The 20,962-nt window shown below is 45.3% G+C and overlaps 1 protein-coding gene and 1 non-coding gene across 3 annotated transcripts; one reads left to right on the forward strand and one right to left on the reverse strand.

The window, feature by feature from the left end:
- Positions 1 to 3,697: 3,697 nt before the first annotated feature.
- Positions 3,698 to 17,793, reverse strand: LOC118502178 (RNA polymerase-associated protein LEO1-like). 2 transcript variants are annotated; one of them, XM_036033556.1, is made up of 10 exons: positions 16,938 to 17,793; positions 13,815 to 13,909; positions 12,821 to 12,966; positions 12,005 to 12,089; positions 10,178 to 10,272; positions 9,471 to 9,605; positions 7,487 to 7,622; positions 6,418 to 6,625; positions 5,552 to 5,649; positions 3,698 to 3,912 (listed from the first exon to the last, which is right to left on the reverse strand). In XM_036033556.1, the coding sequence occupies exons 2-10, from the start codon at positions 13,893 to 13,895 to the stop codon at positions 3,850 to 3,852; spliced, it is 1,047 nt and encodes a 348-aa protein (XP_035889449.1). In that variant the 5' UTR covers positions 13,896 to 13,909; positions 16,938 to 17,793; the 3' UTR covers positions 3,698 to 3,849. The 2 variants fall into 2 exon arrangements, with proteins under 2 accessions (XP_035889449.1, XP_035889458.1); XM_036033565.1 differs by lacking the exon at positions 16,938 to 17,793 and having other exon boundaries at positions 13,815 to 14,196.
- A 573-nt stretch (positions 17,794 to 18,366) lies between these two features.
- LOC114493591 lies at positions 18,367 to 18,468 on the forward strand. The gene has a single exon (XR_003684225.1). It is a non-coding gene; the product is annotated as a U6 spliceosomal RNA (small nuclear RNA).
- The last annotated feature ends 2,494 nt before the right edge of the window (positions 18,469 to 20,962 follow it).

Here is a 20,962-nt window from a genome sequence, read left to right on the forward strand (position 1 = left end):
TACTCAGAACCATCCCAAATTGAGTTGAATAGAAGTCTGACAACTACAGAATTGAAGAAACCACATCCATCCAGACTGGTAGGAGTGGTGCAGACATGGTATGGGGTGACCCCATATGGATGTGTGGTGGATAAAAATCTGGGAGGTATATCTTAGGAGCGAGGACTCCCAGCTGCCCGTCAAGGTTCCAGTGTGAGGAGATAAGTCTCACCAACTTCTGGCTGCAAAAATCAGCGGGGATTGGAGAGTGGAAGAAACTTCTGTAACCCCAAGCATTTCCTCTTATAAAGAACCCACACACGGACTCACCACTCAGACTTACTCCCTCTGAGCTCCACCACCAGGGTAGCAGTTTGAAAGACACCAGTGGCATACTGGGAGAAACTGATGTGTCTGGTATCAAGGCAACCAGAGGCCATTGGCCCATTTCTAAACCCTCCCCCACAGAGACGCAGAGCTGGCAAGCTGGTGCCATCTGTGAGGCTCCATCAACGTGGCTAACACTGTTGGACCCACCTTGGAAATCCCCAGAGACTGCCCACCCAACTATGGGCCCACCCAAGCTCCTTTTCCTTGAATGGCTGGTCTTGGCTCTTACTACACAACTTCCTAAATCCTCTCAAGCAACAGCTGGCCTCAGTGAGCCTCAGGTCTGAAACTAGCAACAGCTAGCCAAGATTCACAGCTTGGCTTCACCTAGGAATCTCCAAGCCCAGCACAAGTAGCAGCCATCTCAGATGGCTTTATAGCTCAGGCAGGGTGGCCCTGGGCAAAACACAGGTGGGGGCTGACCTTGGCCTGCATCCAGGTAACAACCATGGCCAGTGTACTCAGTGGACAGCTACAGGCCATATTGGAGCATGACCACCTTGCCCGTCTCTGCACAGCTGATCCTCCGTGGAGGGCAGAGGTTGGTGGCCAGTTGTCACAGCCAGTCCTTGCAACTGACTGGCCTGGGTAAATCCCTCCCATTGACCTGCCAACAGCAACCAAGGCTTAACTACAAGAGAATGGTATACTCAGCCCACCTCAAGTACCCAGCATGGATGACGGGAGCTGTGTCACTGGACCCTACAGAATATCTACTATTTTAGGCCACACGACCAAGACACAGAGTCAAAGGAGCTCTACCTAATACATAGAAACAAACACAGGGAGGCTGCCAAAATGAGGAGACAAAGAAACGTGGCCCAAATGAAAGAATACATCAAAACTCCATAAAAAGAGCTAAACAGAATGGAGAGAAGCAGTCTATCAAATGCAGAGTTCAAACACTGGTTATAAAGATGCTGAAGGAACTTAGTGAGGACCTCAGCAGCATAAAAATGATCCAGTCAGAAACAAAGGATACACTAACTGAAATAAAAAACAATATGCGGAGAAACAACAGTAGGGTGGATGAAGATGAGACTCAAATCAATGATTTGGAACATAAGGAACCAAAAAACAACCAATCAGAACAAGAAGAAAAAAGAATTTAAAAAATGAGGATAGTATAAGCAGCCTCTGGAACAACTTCAAGAGATCTAACATTCGTATCATAGGGATGCCAGAAGGAGAAGAGAAAGAGCAAGAAATTGGAAATCTATTTCAAAAAGTAATGAAAGAAAGGTTCTCTAATTTGGCGAAGGACATAGACATACAAGTCCAGGAAGCACAGAGAGTCCCAAACAAGATAGATGCAAAGAGGCCCACTCCAAGACACATCATAATTAAAACACCAAAGGTTAAAGATTAAAAGAGAATCAAAAGCAGCAAGAGAAGAGAAGTTAATTACCTAGAGGGGAGTTCCCATACAACTGTCAGCTGATTTCTCAAAAGAAACTTTGCAGGCTAAAAGGGATTGGCAAGAAATATTTAAAGTCTTGAAAAGCAGGGACTGCTTTAGCAAAGCTATCATTTAGAATCATAGGGCAGATAAAGAGCTTTATCTACCCAGACAAGAAAAAACTAAAGGAGTTCATCATCACCACACCATTATTATATGAAATGTTAAAAGGACTTATTTAAGAAAAAGATCAAAACTATGAATAAAATAGCAGTAAATACATATCTATCAACAATTGAATCTAAAAAACAAACTAAGCAAACAAGTACAACAGAGACAGAATCATGGATACAGAGAGTGTTTTGATGGCTGTCAGATGGGAGGGGCGTGTGGGTGAATGGGTGAGGAGGTGAGGGGGTTAAGAAGTACAAATAGAAGAGGGGTAGGATAGAGGGTGGGAGGTGGGGATGGTTGTGGTGGGGGGAAATGGAGACAACTGTACTTGAATAATTAAAAAAAAGAAAAAATAGTACAAATAGGTAGTTACAGAATAGCCATGGGGATGTAAAGTACAGCATAGGAAATGGAGTAGCCAAATAACTCATACACATGACCATGGACATGAACAATGGTGTGGGAATTGCCTGAGAGAGAGGAGGGTGCTGGGTGGAGGGGCACAAAGGGGAAAAATCAGGACAACTGTAGTGGCATAATCAATAAAATATAATTAAATAAATAAAAACATGAAAAAATGGGGGTAAGCATAGCTGAACTACAATTGTGCTAGTACCTCTCAGTGTCCTTGATAAGCCTCTAACTTGTCCTTCGGGAGCTAGTGCTAAAATCATTCTGAAAGTATAAAAGGAAGGGAAATATAATGTAAATCCAGGTTTTCTGCTATTTAGCAATAAAACATTTTTTAAAACATCAAATTAGTATTTTTAATCCTCAAAGGCAGAGAAATATAAATATTAAATAATGATATATTACATGGTCAAGTCCAAACACCACTGATTTGAGGAAACTGACATCAGAGAAGTTGAGTAACTTGCCCGAGATATTACTGATGGTTTGTTCATTCAGTAAACACTTACTAGGTACCTATTACATTCCAGTTACTGCACCAGTCACAAAGTTAGAAGCTAAATCTGTTTTGTCTCCTACTGCTCTGTGCTGGCTATTTATCTCAAGTAGGTATTTTGGGTGTCTTTTTCCATAAGGTCATTAATGTGCCTGCTCAGCATTTTGGCTGTGCACAGAAGATCCTGCCTTGTCTCAAAATGGTGATTTTTCTTTACTTGGGAAGAAAAAGCTTTGGATAGCAGTCTTAATTTCTTTTTTTTTCAATAAAGATTTTATTTTTTCAGAGAGGGGAAGGGAAGAAGAAAGAGGGAGAGAAACACTAATGTGTGGTTGCCTCTCACACGCCCCCTACTGAGGAGCTGGCTGGCAACCCAGGCATGAGCCCTGACTGGGAATCGAACCGGTGACCCTTTGGTTCACAGGCTAGCACTCAATCCACTCAGTTACACCATCCAGGGCCAGTCTTAATTTCTTTACACCTCAGCTTCCACATCTGTAAAACTGGAATAACAGTCCCGGCCCTCCATGTTTTCTGAGGATTAGAGTTGGTAAGGTCTGCTCAGCACCTGGCAAAGCACCCAAAGTCCAGTGAGCCTTCCCCTGCTGAACCTGCTCTTTGAAGGTCATCGGGCCATGTGGTCAATGGAAAGTTGGCGCCATGCCAACAGAGACCATAGAGCACTGAAGATTCTGAACCCAGCTAGAAAGAACAGGGAGGACACCCCAGAGGAGGTGATACCAGCCTTAAACCCAAGCTTACCTCTGAGCCCCACGGGGACAGAGCAAGCCCGAATGGCAAGAAGGCACACAAAACTAAGACCCAGAGCAAACAGGAAATGGATTTTCTAAAGTCACAGACTTGCTTCTGAACATTCTTTATTCACAACTGGCATTATGCAAAAGCAACTCAATTCATCACTTCAAACAAAACAAGTCATTTCATCATTATTTTAAAACAAACTGTTCAAAACAAGACAGACAGTGAGTGAGTGCATGTTTCATGCTTCTGACATCCTCTTTCTCTTCTCCCCCTGCTTTCCAGTTTCTGGAGGGTTCACCTCCTGAAAAAACATGAGATAAGAGGTAAACTTCACTATCAAACGTTTCTGGAAGTTGTTTTGAAAGTGGTTCAGAGCTCACTGAGGAGAGCCCGCCTTCACATGAAAACCCCCCACTGGCGACCGGTGTGTGCGGACACTGTGCCTAGCAGGTGGGAGAAGGAAAGCCGCGCTTCCCCTGGAGGTGGTCATGGCCAGAGGGACGCTCCTCACTGTGCTCACTAGGATTTCTGTCAGTATCTTGAAATGCATCCCTCTGCTTCCTTAGTACTTTACTCTCCCTGTCTAAATTCAGTATTTTAAAGCTTATTGATTTTTTTAAAATGACTGCTGGTGTTTTATGTGCTCTTAAAGTTTTAAATATGTATATTTTTATGAATGAGTGAAAATGAATGCCTCCCTTATACAATGAACAATTTCTTTAAAATTTTATTTATTTATTTTTAGAGAGGGGAAAGGAGTAAGAGAGGGAGAGAAACATCAATGTGTAAGAAACGCATCAATCAGTTGCCTCTCGCACCGTCCTTGGCACACCCCTAACTGGGGATCTGGCTGACAACCCAGGCATGTGCCCTGACTGGGAATCAAGCTAGCAACCCTTCAGTCTGCAGGCCGTCACTTAATTCACTGAGCCACACCAGCCAGGGCTAAAGAAAAAATATTTTAGTAACATGCAAATGCGGACTGGTGTAACCACCATGGAAAGCAGTATGGAAATGCCTCAAAAAACTAAAAGTGGATCTGCCTTTTGACCCAGTGATCCCTCTTCTGGGAATATATCCGAAGGAACCCAAAACACTAATTTGAAAGGACATAAGCACCCCTCTCTTCATTGCAGTGTTATTTACAATCACCAAGATATGGAAGCAGCCCAAGTGTCCATCACTAGGTGAGTGGATAAAATAACTGTGGGGCATTTACACTACGAAATACTACTCAGTTGTAAAAAAGACGAAAATTTTACCCTTTGAGACAGCATGGATGGACCTGGAGAACATTATGTTAAGTGAAATAAGTCAGTCAGAGAGAGACAAATACTTTATGATTTCACTTTTATGTGGAATCTGAGGAACAAAGTGAACTAACAAGAAAGACAGACTCATAGATGGAGAGCAAGCTGACAGTTGTTGGAGGTGGGGGAGGTTAGGGGTGGAGGGGTTGAGCAAAAAAAAAACAGGACTCGTGGACATGGACCACAGTATGGTGATTGCTGGGGAGGAGGGATAAGGGGGATAAGTGGCAATGGAAAAGATACAATTAAAATATTTTTTTAAAAATGGAAATAAAATATGCCTCCACTACCATTACACCTAAACAATAAAGATGCCCAGCTACCACAATGAACATGGGGGACCCCTTGCTTTCCTCATTGAACTCTTTCTTGTTCTCCAGAGGAGACCTGGTATGCAAGGGCCCTGAGCCTTTCTCACAGGCCTTTCCAACTCCCTGGCCACACCCACCCTGGCCGGGGTGCCCCACAAACTAACACTCTCCCACGCCCCCTGACCAGGGCCGCCCCAGTCCTGCTGCTGCTCTCATCTCACTAGGCTCAGTGACGTGCTCCCAGGCTCTGAGCTCCTCTTTGGAAGTCGGCTCCTGGGTACAGAGCAAACCCTTTGGAATGAAACAAACTCGCTTTTACCTCATCACTGGAGAGTTGCTTTGTTCTCAGTAATCCGTGAGCTGTTTCCTCCTCTGATCCCACGTCACTGTCTGATGAACAGATTCTGCCTCGTTCCTCTGAAAGCGAAGCAACTACAGACATGAGACTGACTGCCTTCCAAGATGAAGACTCTTTCATTACTGAAGTTTTCTACTGCTGACTATTGTTACTTCCTACTGCACATTTTTCCTTGAGGAACCAACATTTTTTTTTTTAAAGTTTTGATGAGAAGGTCTATACTGGGGTGGGCAAAAGTAGGTAAGAGCTCTGTGCCAAAGTGGACTACAGGACAAATAGATAATGCAGGCCGGTGATTCGAGCACCGAGGAGACTGTACCTGTGTGCACTGCCCACCGTGACAGTCTTCGGGTTAATGAAGCTGTTGGAACGACCAAAGCCTGCACGTCTCCTTCCACGCAAACAACTGCAGACACTCCTCTGCCACCCCCATGTAACTGACTGTCAGACACGCTGAAATACCTTGGACTGGAGAGGGTTCCTTCTCAGATTGGTCACTTTTAAACACCAAAAGGGCTTTAAGCACACATTTTCTTTCAAGATACCAAGGTTAAATGTTGGGTCCTTAATTTCATAAGAAGGCGAACTGCCTCTGTTACGCATTTTCCTCCATAAGGACAGAATTGTTTCATTGTCTTTCTTTTGCCTTATTTTCCCACCTTAGCTTTACAGTGGGACAGTGGCCCTAACAAAAACAAACCAACAAAAAGCCCCCTCTGCTGTGGCCCTGAGCAAATAATAGCAGGCCAGGGAGTAAGGAAGCGCCCCACAGAGCAGGAGCAGGCCTGTGGCTCCGAGGGGCAGTGCTACCTCCACACCCGACTCACCTCCGAGGCCCCCGAGGCACTGGCTTGTACTGGCTTCGTCACTTTCTTCCTCCTCCTCTTCCACCTCCTCCTCCTCCTCCTCATCTTCGTTGTCATCATCATCACTGCTGGACTGCTGGTTAGGGACCCTTGGCCCCAGCTGCTTCTGCTTCTCTGGAAGAGGGATTGTCCCCTGGTGAGTAGAAGCCCGCAAACGTTCTTCTTCTTTCTGTAAAGAAGCAAATACATCACTGAACTTAGAAAGGAACAACTTTTGTGCCTGCTTGAACCTAATTCCATTCTATTTCCTCTGTCAGGACCGTTCTCTCCACGCCACACCTGTCACCACACAGTGACCACCCTGTTTCGTTCCAGGGCGTGAGGGCTGCTCACAGGCGAAGAGGCAGAAGGCTCCCCCACACTCACCGTCTCAGCAGAACTGGCACAGGCACAGCCTTGGGAGCTGCAATGTCCCCTGTGCTGCCAGGCAGGGCCCAGAGAGCAGCGACCAGCCTGAGCAATGTTGGTGTGCCCAGTGGACACCTGAGGGAGGCTCTTTCTGCCAGCCCAACACAGACACCTGACTTGCCCAGGCTCCCCCAAATCACCATGGTGCCCAGACATTCCTGTCTGGGGCCCTCCATCCAGACAGCTAGCTCCCCACAGCCCCTGCCGACAAGAAGCACAGGTGAGGGAAGGTCCCTGAGCCCCAAAGTAGAGCCTTCACCCCCTTCCATCTGTGTGGCATTCCACATGTTAGGGTGCACAAGGCAGGGCCAGTTTTGAAGGAGTCAGAAATGTCCTTTTGACCTTCCTGAATCACTTCTTATCAGGCTAACACAATTTTGTGACATCTGTCAAAGGCTGTCATTTTTTAAAAATTACCAGTTTCCTCTGAAATCTCAGAGTGGAGAGAGAACACCCGATTGGCTGTATCTCACCTGCAGCCGGTGGTTAACCTACTTGTCAGAAGGCTCCCTGATAACTACAGGAGATAAATTGACTATGGCAATAAAAATGGTGAATTAATATTCGGGAAAATACAGCTATTAATACCCCAAAATCCCAGGATAAAGCTTAGCCAATGTACCTTAATCTTCTCTGTGCGCTGGCATTCAGGATCAAGACCAGCTATTGGTAAGATTCTAATCTTCTGTGTCCTTGAGTATCTATTAGCGAGTGGCAGGGTCATCTTCTTACGTGTGGCATAGTCTGTAGAGTGAGGTCTGCAGGAAGTGAACAAGAAAGTCTGGTTACTAAGAACATTTGGAGGCAATCATACTGCACGAACAGCTGCGGACAATGACCACCTCTCCTTGAGCAAAGCAGGGAGGCAGCACCCCGGGTCCTGGTGCCTCTGAACCCCCCTTCCTCTCTGCTTCTGGAGAAGTTCCTCCCTCTGCCCCACCCCCTGGAGAACAGGATGGGGTGAAGTGGGAGGGGGATGGGAGGAGAGACCCTCGGCAGGGTAGGGATTTTTACAAAGAAAACCCCCCACTACGAACACAGAAAAGAAGGGCTATGAAATCTCAGTTCCAAGAGGGAGGTGCAGGGGCTGGAAAAGGCACGGTTTAAGAACTAAAGACAAGCCCCTCCATCTGAATAAAAATGGAAGGTCAAAATGAGGAGGCAGGTCACAATGGCGTGGGGGCCTCGTGACAGCTCAGGGGGACCAAAATGGAACAGGAGGCCCTGGTGCAGAAAGCACTGTCCTCCTGAGTAAAGGAAGGTGGGTTTTAAGGACATCAGAGAGAAGAAAGGATGGTCCTTAGGAGAGAGCATCTGAAGGAGGGTGTGGCTGTGAGACATGGGGTGTAAGGAGTGAAACTGTGCTGGACACAGTGCAGTGCTGTTCCAGTGGGGAGCGTGGGGCACCACGAAAATGGTGCCCGCTGAGAATCCTTTGTCTTCTAGCATGCCGTTGCAGAAGAGGTCATCAGGAGGTTGGATTGAGCAACATTTATTGTGCCAGGTCTCTGCACTACATGATGTTTTTTTAAATCCTTCCCTAGAGATATACTTTTATTGATTTTATGGAGAGAGGAAAGGGAGAGGGGAGAGAGAGAGGGAAACATCAATGTGAGAGAGAAACATTGACTGGTTGCCTCCCATATGTGCCCCAACTGGGAACCGAACCTGCAACTTATGCATGTGCCCTGACTGGGAGTCGAACTCTGAAACTTTTGGTGTAAGGGATAATGCTCCATCTAACTGAGCCACCTGGCCAGGGCTTAAGTGATACAACATTCCTGTGAGGTAGATGCTATATTTCCATTTTATAGATGAGGAAACTAAACACTAGTGAGACTGAGACTCCTCCTCAAGCTTCCGCGGACAGATGTAAAGCAGCACCTCTGAGCTATCCAGTACAGTCTTTAAAACAGAACAAAAGATTTATCAAGTATAATTTTTATACCATAAAATTCACCCATTTTAATATATAATTAAACAATTTTTAATTTACACAGTTAATTTACACCATTACCGCCATCTGATTTTAGAGCTTTTCCATGACCCCCTAAGAAAAGCCTTATGTGCACTGTGACACTTCTCCAGGACAGCTGCCTGGCATGTCCTTCAGAGGGAGGGCGTGGGGAGGGGCGGACTGCGGCGCCCAGGGAAGGGGCCGGCCAAAGCACAGGCGTGCACAGCACTGAGCAGCTGTCTGTGTGGGTTGGGCAGCAGCCTGTCGCACCATCTAGCTCTTCCCTTTCCTCGACTGCAGGTGCACACAAACGTTCTCATGATCTCTTCACTTCCCAGGCAAGTTTCAGTAAAGAGAAAGCACGCGCTGACCAGCACAGATGAGCCTTCCAGGCCTCTTCCGAGGCGCCTTAATCAAGGCGAATTAATACCATGGGCCTGTGGTTCATATAGCTTTCTCACGGTAGTTTGTCAGCATGAACCAGCCCCCTGGGAAACGGCCATGGCAGCAAAGGTGAAAAGTAGTCCCGGAACCAGACCATGGTCCTTGGTGAACTGCTCCTCGAAAGTAGGTCATTAGGGCTTTTGCACACCTCTCTCCCTTGTTGCTCTTTAACCGCAAATAGCAATGCATCCGTACGAATAGTTACCTAAAGGTGAGTTTGTATTTGAAGATGGCTTGTCCTTGTAGGCCAGTATCTTCTCTAACAAACAGGTGGGTGTGGTTGCCCTGCAGTGGGGCTTTGTAGACATCGAACACCTCGCTGCCCAAGTGCAGGGACAGGCTGGAAAAGAGAAACAGGTCCGTTATGAGGGTGGTTAGACGAGCAGTCCTGCAGCTGCCTTTCCACCCCGTTAGCCTTGCTTAAATGCTGCGAAGTGCAGGCCCCGTCCTCATGCCGAACTCCTAAGAAAAGATACTGTAAATAACTAACCTGTCTCCCTTCAAAGCAAAAGGTGGTAAAAATCCATCCTCCTGCCACTTGAAATATAGTTGTTTTGTCATTTTCCCAGTCTCTACCACTTCATTAGTAAAACAAACAACTTTTAAAAACACATCAGTGTAAAATATCTAATAGCTCACACACAGGAACTAACATACAGCTTCACCTGAACAGACAGACAGACACCATGAACCGAACCACGTCAGGGGTCCGGTCCTCGTCTCCCACCAGCACAGCACTGTGGCCGCCGCCCCATCTTTCTCTCTCAGCTTTCCCAGGTAATATCAGAGGCACAGACTTTGTTCACAGTGTAATGAAACATGACCCCAAAAGAAGGTCCTACACAGACAACTTCACACTCTCCCAGGCCTCCCTCTGGGTGTCTCAGTATTCTGCAGGCAGCCGGCGCTCACCTCCCATCTGACCACTTCACGATCCGAGCGTTGCTTTCTTTAATTTCATTTCCTGCTGCATCCCGGCGTGCCCTCCATCGGATAGTATTTTCCACCTGGCTCCGAGCACAAAGGCGTTAGAAACCCAGCGTGGTGGGCTTGCATGTTTTTCTCTCAAGAGACTTCTAATCATGTGCCAAGAATTCATGGGCAGTGACAGAACAAGCTGACAAACAATAGCTGGTCGGGCCACACTGACACCCTCCTGCTACAAACACCTAGAGCTACTGGTTAAACCAACCAGACGTTGTGTTAAATCTTTTCTGGCCCTGGCTGGTATGGCTCAGTGGATTAAGCACCAGCCTGTGAACCAAAGGGTTGCTGGTTTGATTCCCAGTCGGGGCACATGCCTGAGTAGTAGGCCAGGTCTCCAGTAGGGGGCATGTGAGAGGCAACCACACATTGATATTTCTCTCCCTCTCTCTCTCTAAAGATAAATAAATAAAATCTTAAAAAAAAAAAAAGATTTAAGCCCTGGCTGGCGTAGCTCAGTGGATTGAGCGTGGGCTGGGAACCAAAGCGTCCCAGGTTCGATTCCCAGCCAGGGTACATTCCTGGGTTGCAGGCCATAACCCCCAGCAACCGCACATTGATGTTTCTCTCTCTCTCTCTCTCTCCCCCCCTCCGCTCCCTAAAAATAAATAAATAAAATCTTTAAAAAAAAAATCTTTTCTGAGCCCCAGTTCGTAGACAACAGTGGAAGCAGAAGCTAAATCAAGGCAGGATGGAGCTGTTATCTGCACATCAAGAGCTCTGAGGGGGAGAAGAGGAGGCTTTGGGTCCCCTGAGGTGGGCAGTTGAAGCTGAGACCTCTGCCTGTGGCAGGGCCACTTGAAGGGCTCTGAACCCAATGAAAGAAGGCTAAAAAAGTGCCCATTAGCCTAATAACAAAGCTCTGGGCCTTATAATTTAAAAATATTTTTAAAGAATAAACAAAGAATTAACAACAAATTAAAATCTGAGACTTGTGTTTTGCCCTACTTTTTAGTTCAAGTTCATCTTACCCAGATGGTAGGGAATGCCAAGTCACAGAAGTAGCCTGGAAGTGGATCCTGTCCACGGCTGCCACAGGAGCCCGGACAGAAGCGCATGTGAGTCACTGTGAGGGCGACGGTCGTGCCTGACCATCCCAGGCCTTCTCCAAAGGGACTGCCTAAAGACCAGGGCTCTTTTTGTGCACAGTCTGAATGTCCATAAAGGACCTGAGACGCTCCCATTGTGGGAAGTCCTAGGATCTATCCCCTATAACACATGAAGGCAGTCCTTGTTCCTAGCTACATTATCATTTATCTCAAAAGAAGTAGCTAACAATTTTCAATAATTTTTGTCTTTCAAAAATTATTCTTTCAAAATTCTTTCAAAAAAACTACAACAAATAAAAGGTTAGAAAAGTGACAATTCTACAGAGATGAGAAAAAGATGATGGCCCTGGCTGGGTAGTTCATTTGGTCAGAGCATTGTCCCCATACGCCAAGGTTGTGGGTTCAATCCCTGGTCAGGGCACATTCAACAACCCACCAGTGAATGAATAAGTGGAACAACAAATCAATGTTTCTGTTTCTCTCTCACCCTCTGTCTTTCCCCCCAACCCCCTTCCTCTCACTCTAAAATTAATAAAAACATTTTAAACAAAAGATGATATACTTTTTCCCCTAAACATATTCTGAAAAGACATGTAATTCCTTGCATAACAGATCATTTCATAAGCTCAAGTCTCAAGTTAATATGCCTGCATTGTATTTTATAAAAGGAAAAACAACAAAAAAAGGGATTTAAGTAAACTGGTACCTTTATTTTCAACCTGGTTCTTTCTTCCTCGTCAAGCACTTTCTCATCTGCAAATTCATCTTCATAATACTGAGGATCAAAAGGTCTAAAAATTGTTTTTTAATATCACATTAGCCACATTAGTAATAAATATGATTAATACTATAAATTATAATCTTTATAACATGCACCAATATGTTTTAAAAATCACAATAGACCAATCACTTCATGTAAAAAATTCAAGGAAATACGAAAATTACTATACATTCTTGATATCTGATTTTAAAATACATTATGAAATAGAACCAAAACATGACTTATAATTCTAAGTCTTTCCTTGACAAAAATGTCTTCTAAAATACAGGTAACACACAATCTATCTTTCTGTATTTTCAAAGAAAACTGTCATGTTTAATTGCACAAGAGCCACATTCATGCATCTGTGTAAATCATACCAATCAACACCATCTTGTTGCACAAAATCCTTGTCTTTTCTAGATTCACGATGGCCTTTGTACTGAACACTTGTGATTAGCACACTTACTCTTGTTTTCTGATTTTTAAGCTTTATACTAATGAAAAATACCTTTATCGCCTGTGATGTCTGTTTATTTATAAGAAAGTGCCAAAATGCTAGAAGTATTAGCATTTAAACTCACACCAGTAATCCATCATTTTTCTATCACAGAACACCCTAAACTTATTTTTTTCAGTTACATGAGAAATCGCCCATCTTTGTAATTAGCTGGCTCATGATAAATAAGAAAAAACATTTACATTCTACATATTTTTATTCAGTATCTTGAGTAAAAAGAAAATTTTAATCAGTTTTCTTACTTGGGCTCTATGCTGAGAAATTTGGGTAGCTTAACAAAGTACAATTCATTTCCTAAATCAGAGTTGAAATGGGGAATTTCTATTTCCATCCTGGCTTCAGAAATCGGCACTTCCTCCCGCTGGCCCTGGGGCGACCTGTGTACATCCTAAGAGAAGAATCAGAACGTCAGGGCTTGACGTGACACCAGACAGGTATAGGTTTGACTGGAGTTGACTGGAGGTACATTTAGACACCGGTTTAGGGATAAAGCAGCCAGCAACCCCTCCAGGCCTTCCCTAAAATTTCATCCTCTGCAACCCCCAAAACCCACTAGAGTCATTAGCCTTCATTACCAGGAAAAAAATAGTCTATCTCACCCTGGCTGGTGTGGTTCAGTGGGTTAAGCAGCACACCTGTGAACTGAGAGGTTGCTAGTTCAATTCCCAGTCAAGGCACATGCCTGGGTTGCAGGAGAGGTCCCCAGTAGGGGGTGTGCGAGAGGCAACCATTGACATTTTTCTCACACATTAATGTTTCTCTCCCTCTCTGTCTACCTTCCTGCCCGTCTCTGCAGAAATGAATAAATAAAATCTTTTTTAAAAACTGTCTATTTTGCTGACATACCTACTTTGCATAAGATAGCAACAGAAGTATGAAATTATGCAACACCTCAAGGTTAAGTAACTATTAAAATCAGAGAAGAATATCAGATAGCACACACTTCTTGACACAGGCCTGAATAACCTGGAAATCAAAGGTTTTTAAATTTTGAGTCCTCACAGTCTAGACCCTAAAGTTTGATATCAACCTCATTCTAAGCAGTTCCTTCTTTGCCCATTAATATCCAGAAATTCTCGGCATAGCTAAGAAAGTCACCCATTCAGCAGATGTTCCTGACTGCCACTCAGTTACCCACGTGCCCTCCCCACATGAGGGAGTCAGAACCTTCAGCCTCCGGAAATGTCTTCTTTGCTCTGAACAGTGGGACCAGTTGGGGTTAGTGACTGCACTTACAGCAAGCTGTCCTGGGATAAGCAGTTGATTGTCGTCATCACTCTCTGAAGAAATGTCGTCTATGTCTCCAAACAGATCCATGGCTCTGCTACAATCTTCAGTGCAGGGGGGAAGTGCACAGCATTAATTTCTTCGAAAAACCCTTCACATGGTTCTTAGACTATCACTTCAACATATTCCCAAGATCCATACACCACAACTCAACAAACCTAACCTCAAACTCAGAAGCCTGATGAGAGCGTCTATAGAGACGGAAGGTGACAAGTTTGGTCCGCGGGAGCAATGTCACTGTGACAGGCCACTTTCCAGGTGGTTCCCAATTCCTGCCTCTGGTGTCCTTGCCCTGGTGGGGTCCCCTCCAACACGTATCCTGGTTGGTTTTGTGATCGATACAACCTCACTTCCGAGGCCAGGCCACAAACTGTGGCTTTCTGCCTCACTCTTTCTCTCTGGGGTCACTTGCTCTAGGGAAAGCCAGCTGCCGGGGTGTAAAGGTTGTGGTGAAACTGAGCCCCTCACCAAGAGCCAGGTGAGCCATCTTGGAAATAGCCCCAGGCAAGCTGTTAGATAATACAGTCTCAGCAGGACCTAATGTCTTGAATGCAGCCTCCTGAGAGACCCTGAGCCAGCAGCACCGCCCTGCTCAGCTGCCTCTGGCCCTCAGACGCTGTGAGTTGTAGAAAATGCCTGTTTTGAGCTGGTCCTCCACGGGGTATAGTTTGAGAAGGGATGGGGAGGTATTGTAGGAGGTTGCAGCCAAAGGGTCCCCAAATAGAGATTTGTGATGGAGTTCAGAACTCAAGGTGTCCAGGAAATATTAGAAAAATATAGAGAATGTCCTCACTCTCCACCCCAGGGGAAGGGACAAGTGAAGCAGGGCCATTGAGAGCTGTTTTGCATAGCAACAGCCTTGCAGCTACCCTCTGGCGTGGTCATTTGGCATATCTATAACTTTTAACTGGTTGCATGGATATGTTAAATAGCTGTGATCATCTCTGAGCCAGGGGAATGGAAGTAACTTCCCCACCTAGATGTAACTGGGGGGCAGGTCCCCCGAGTTACGGTGCCTGCGTGGGAGCTCAGAGAAGACTGGCTCCAGGACATGGGGCCACGCCTGCCCAGACTCATGATGGCAGCCCAGTGAAACTAGAAGAATACGAGTTCTGGCATGTGAAGCCGAGTGTGGGAGGAGTCGGAAATGGGGCTGCAGAGGAAGATTTGGCACGGGGATTTAAACTGAGGTGCAGCAGCCATTAAGGGAGAACCATGCAGCTGTGGCAGTGCAGGGAGGACAGCAGCCACTGAGGAGAGAGAACCATGCAGCTGTGGCAGTGCAGGGAGGACAGCAACCACTGAGGAGAGGGAGCCATGCGGCTTTAGCAGAGTGGGGACTCCCGCAGCCACGTAGACACCGTCCGAGATGCAGCTACCTGAGGCTCCTCTACCGCCTGGCTCCGAGCCCCAGCCAGCTCTATAGCCGAGGCCGCAAGAAGGGGCCACCAATAAGTGACTCGGGAGCACCGGGTCACTGCCTGGTTACCGCAGCCGCCGCCAGGCCTCCGCATGCTGTGCCTGCGTTCTCACCGCCCGGGCTCAGCCAACCTTGCAGCCAACTGCTCTGGCCAGGACACGATGAGCTCTGCGCTAGCCCTCTCGGCACTGCTGCCGCTGCTCTCCCAGAAAGGGGGATCAACAGCCCCCCCCCCCCCCCCCCCGCCCCTGCAGCCATGAGAAGAATCACCACGTGGCTTTAGCTGGCAATCCTGGCAACACCACCAGTGGTGCTGGGAACTGAGGAAGGCCTGCCAGCTGAGCACAAATTACTAGGAAAAAGCGAGAGCTGCCTAAGCCACGGACTTCTATTTCTTTTCCTGAGATACGGTACCCCAGACTGGGCAAAGGGGGGAAGGAAGGACTGTGTGTGTTTGTGGGTGTTTCAAGGGACTTTGGGATTTTAACAAAGACATTAAGTCATTACTTTTAGTCTGTATAACTTGAATAAATAACTCTTTTCTTTTTCACCAATCTCTAGCATGGAGAGCTATAATTCTCTGGCTTAGAGAAAGGTGAACCTAGTACAGGGGGACCCCAGGAGAAACGGGGATTAATTCCCTAGCATTGTGGGACCCTCTTCCCTGGTGGCCAATCGGGGAGGATCATGGGAAACCACATTCGCAGTAGCTTTAAAGTAATGCAACTACTTGTATATACTCAGTAAAAGCCCACCAAAACTAGCCAGGAAGGATCCGCCCTATAAGAATAGAGTCCCTCCAGCCCATGAGGTCAGTCTCTGCTTGGAGTTGGCCTGCTCCCATGTTCTCTTCTATTAACTCTGGGTGTTCAGTTCAATTCTTTGTCCTGATCACTAAGAACCTGGTTACCTGTGCCCACCTGTGACAGTATGATGAGTAGTTTAGCTTCATCTGAGTCCAGATTGCCCCACCCCTAGCTTCTTTCTCACTCAAATGTCCCTTCTCACGAAACACTTGAAGAGGCTGCAAATTCAATGGGTGAGGTAGCTCTACAACCGCACCATCAAGTGCTGTTTGCTTTTCCAGCTACTGGAGCTCTCTGACTGTAAATACGAGATTGTTTCAGGGCTGTCATGAAAGCTCACTGCTTCTCTGACCGGGCCTTGAGCTGCACATCTCAGAGACCTAAGCTTGTGATCTTCCTTCAGTGAGTGCTCTGAGCAGTTAGAAGTATCTGTCCCACAGAGGAGTAGTCCCTGCAGAAGGAAGGCAGCAGCCCTTGAACCCCAAGGGGGCGACCAGATCCATTGAGATGCCCCTGCACACCGTGAGTGGCCAGCACCCTCTCACCCCTGTCCCCGTTGGTTGGGGGGCCCAGACCTGCGGCCAAACCCAAACCAATCTCCAGATCTCATCTTTGAGGATTTGTTTCCTGGGGGACCCAGTCAGGTCCCAGTTGAGCAACAGAAAACATACCAGTTGTCTGTACAGACAGGATTTAATAGAAAACATCATTAGGTTTAATGTTGTTAATTACGTTACAAAAAGTATAAGAAGTCTGAGGGGTTACAAAAGTAGCAAACTCAGAGGAGAACTTCCAGCGCTGAAAATGAGGGAACAAAGAGGGGAGATTATTAAACCAAATTCCTACCTGAGGGAGTGCCCAGCTGTGCTGCCGTCTCTCAGGGGAGCGCAGGGGAGCTGGCCCTGCAGGCGCTGGCGGCTCTGCGCACTGGACCAGCCGCCGTGGGAGGGAACTGCCTCTTCGGGGGTGAAGAAGTGTTGGCCCCTGAGAGGCAACAGGAAGCCCCTGGAAAGTACCACAAACAAACAGGAAGGAGCAATCTTGTCCTGGCTATGCAGGCTCCCAATCTTTCTGTGGCGCCCCCTAACAGGGGGCTGCTGGTGAAGCTGAAACCTGATTGGCCCCAGCATTGCCAAGCTTGGTGTACTACTGGGTGGGTTTGCAGATGAGAGAGACAAGAGCTTAATACCTGACACCCAAGTGCCTACTCACTAAAAAAAAAAAAGGACAGAAGAGACAAAAAGAAAACCATGCTTCTTGGGAAGATAGTCCAGAAACAAGTCAGTGTCTCAGTTTACCAAACAATAAGTATGAGACATTCATAAAGAAAACTGTCTCCTAACAGGAGGATGTCAAGTACAGGACAGATGGGAGAGGTCTACCTTGGAACTTACTCAATAAAGGTAGCCAGCCATTCTATGTAACGTCAATGACACAACATTCTTTCCTGGAACAAAACTTTTGTTGCTCTACGTTTACATTTGCTGCAATTACAGTTGAATGTTGTTTTAATAACATGTGTAGTATTCATATTAGCACATATTATTTATCTTTAAATAAAAATTGTATATACATCAAAGTTACTTTGGGGAACTCTGGTTATATGATCAAACTCCTAACATGCAGGGACTCAGTCACATGCATTTATTTAAAGAGCAGTTTACAACAGTTCGGAATAATTCAAGCTCATTTTGGGTGCAGCTTGTGTTTTTTTTTTAATATTTTATTTATTTATTTTTAGACAGAAGGGAAAGGAAGGAGAAAGACAGAGAGAGAAACATCAATGTGTGGTTGCCTCTTGCGCGCCCCTTCCTGGGGACCTGGCCTGCAACCCAGGCATGTGCTGACTGGGAGCTGAACGGGCGACTCTTTCATTTGCAGGCTGGTACTCAAGCCACTGAGCCACTCCGGACAGGGCTGTATTTTCAACTCATAAAGGACTATGCATTTCTGTGTTTAAACAGTAAAACACAATGATAAAGATGAATAGAACTTGACTAACTTCAAACTTCAATTCTGCCACTCTATGTGATTAGTTTTTGTGTTTAAATTTTTTTCCACTGTAGAGACGTTTGAAAACTGCTAGAATTAATCCAAGGGAAGGAGAGAATTGAAATTTCTAGAATTTATTGTGAAATGGTATTTTGTGAATCACTGTCTATTTATCCTATGTATAAGGCTGTTCCTAATAATGAGTATCTGATGCTTTATGAGAATTTCTTGAAATTAAGATTAATAAAGTGTTTGATAAACTGTAGGTAAAAAATGATTGACAGCACTCACTTCGGCAGCATAGACTAAAACTGGAACGATACAGAGATTAGCATGGCTCCTGTGCAAGGATGACATGCAAATTTATGAAGCGTTCTGTATTTTTTATAAAAATGAAAAGTGAAATCGATACAAACAAAATGATTGACAAATCTACTTATGCTAAAAATGAATATGCATTAAAAAATTTACTTGTCACAAAATCATTGACAAATCTGTAAAAGCTAAGTCTTAGAACAGAAACTGTAGTTTTATCATCCACTACTGTAACAGGCTGTTATGTAGGTACAAGTTTTTCCCCCGTTAACAAAATCATTATTGGTCCTGGCGCAGTAGCTCAGTTGCTTCGAGTGTCATCCGCATATGCCAAGGTCACAGGTTGGATCCTGGTCAGGAACATACAAGAATCGACAAATGAATGCATAAATAAGTGCAATAACAAAATGATGTTTCTCATTCTCTCTCTCCATTCTCTCTCAAATCAACAATTATAAAAAATAAGTCATTATGTAATTAAACATGAAAACATTTTTTCCTTAAAAAATAAAACTATGTTGCCTTGGAAAGAAGAGTCAGAATAAAGGCTCTTGAAAACGATGCAGAGGAGTTTCAACTTGGTAAGCCAAAAACAGCAAAGGGACTGAAGGTTTCTGAGTTAGGAAAGTGATTCAGAGCCTTTTTTTTTTTTAAGATTGTATTTATTTATAGAAGGGAATGGAGAAAGAGATAGAGAAACATCCAATGTGTGGCTGCCTGCTGTGTACCCCCTACTGGGAACCTGGCCCACAACCTGGATATGTACCTAGACTGGGAATTGAACCAGCGACCCCTTGCTTTACAGGGCCATACTCAATCTGCTGAGCCACACCAGCCAGGGCCAGAACCTTTTCCTTGATATCACTTTTCTTTCTCTATAACTTGATAAGCTTCCCACAGCCACCACACCCAGATTGTATTAAGAGCATTAGGAAGGGAGGTACAGTCCAATGGTAAGGGATGAATAGTGTTACATAGAAGCACGCCACAGACAAGACATGCAGGTGTGAGGGTAGATTTAAGACACACCTACAAATTCCTTGCCATTCCTACCATCAAGAAGTGTCAAGCTTCCCACCCTTTGAATTCCAATGAACAGAATGTAGATTTCTATGTGACTTCTGATGCTAGTCACAAAAGGAAATACCAAGAAAAGGTGACACGGCTTTCACCTGGCTTGCTCCTTTGTGGTACTCACCTTTGGAACTCAGCCACCTTGCTGTGAGAAAGCAGAGCCAGGGCCAGGATGCAACAAGTGAGATACTCACTTTGGGTGAAAAATATGAGGAATGCCAAAATCTCAGTAATCAAGATAAATAATATTGCAGTATTTTTTAAACTCCAAGCCAAAAAAAAAAAAAATCAGAATTGTAAAGACAGAACCCAACCAGCTCTGTACTTGAGCAGACCTCACTCTAACCCAGCCCCATCACATCCCATCCTTTTTTAAAGGTCTCACATACTTATTACTGAACCAGCCTAGTAATGCAGAAACATATTAACAAAGAGCAAAATCATTCTTCTAATAACTTCTCAGTATAACACGCCGTTGTCCAGGTAGCAGTGACATGGTAAGATGCAAGCAACCCGATACCGCACGTCAGCCACCTCATGTGATTCCTTCCAGACCCAGCTTGGTTTTGCTCCAATGTCTCTTGTTATTGTACCTGATTTTATGACAGGTTTTCATCTGAATCCATTGGGGAATGGGTCAATTCTGCTTGTTTCCTGTCCAGGAACCACTCTATCCTGCAAGTCTTGTTAAAAGATATGGCAAGTGTCAACCACACATACCACAATGGCAGAGGCTGAGCAGGTCCTGTCTTTACATAAAATACTGACATTTTGTTCATCATGGTTTTTTTAACATTAATTCTAATTTTTTAAAAAAATTTACTTACTTTTAGAATGAGGAGAAGGGAGAAAGAGGGAATCATGTGAGAGATACATCAATCAGTTGCCTCTCACACACTCCCACCTGTGCAACCCAGGTATGTGCCCTAACTGGGAATCGAACCAGTGACCTTTGAATGAGCAGGCCAGTGCTCAATCCACTGAGCCATACCAGCCAGGGCCATTAATTTCAATTTTTAAATGTTGCATCTCATTATTTATCTTGGTGACTGCAGTTGGGATCCCCCAAAATTCAGATGCACCCAAAACCTTAGTGTCATTTTTACTTGGCAATAGGGTCTTAGAGATGTTAATTAGTTAAGATGAGGTCACACTGGATTAGTCCGTCTGGGAGAGAGAGACCTGGAGATACAGGGAAACGCAGAGCGAACACACAGGGAAATGAGTCATGTGAAGACAGAGGCGGAGATTGGAGTTATGTTGCCACAAACCAAGGATAGCTGGGGGTCCCCAGGAGCTAGGGCAAGGTAAGGAAGGAATCTTCCCTAGAGCCTTCAGAGAAAGCGTGACCTTCCCGAAAACTTGATTTGAGACTTCTAGGCTCCAGATCTGTGAGAGAATATGCATTTCAGTGGGTTTCAACCACCCACTTTGTGGTACTTTGTTGTAGCAGCCCTAGCAAACTAATGCAGTTATGGACTTTTTGGTGC

This window comes from Phyllostomus discolor, chromosome 1 (genome assembly GCF_004126475.2).
Source record: "Phyllostomus discolor isolate MPI-MPIP mPhyDis1 chromosome 1, mPhyDis1.pri.v3, whole genome shotgun sequence".
In the NCBI taxonomy this organism is placed as follows: domain Eukaryota; kingdom Metazoa; phylum Chordata; class Mammalia; order Chiroptera; family Phyllostomidae; genus Phyllostomus; species Phyllostomus discolor.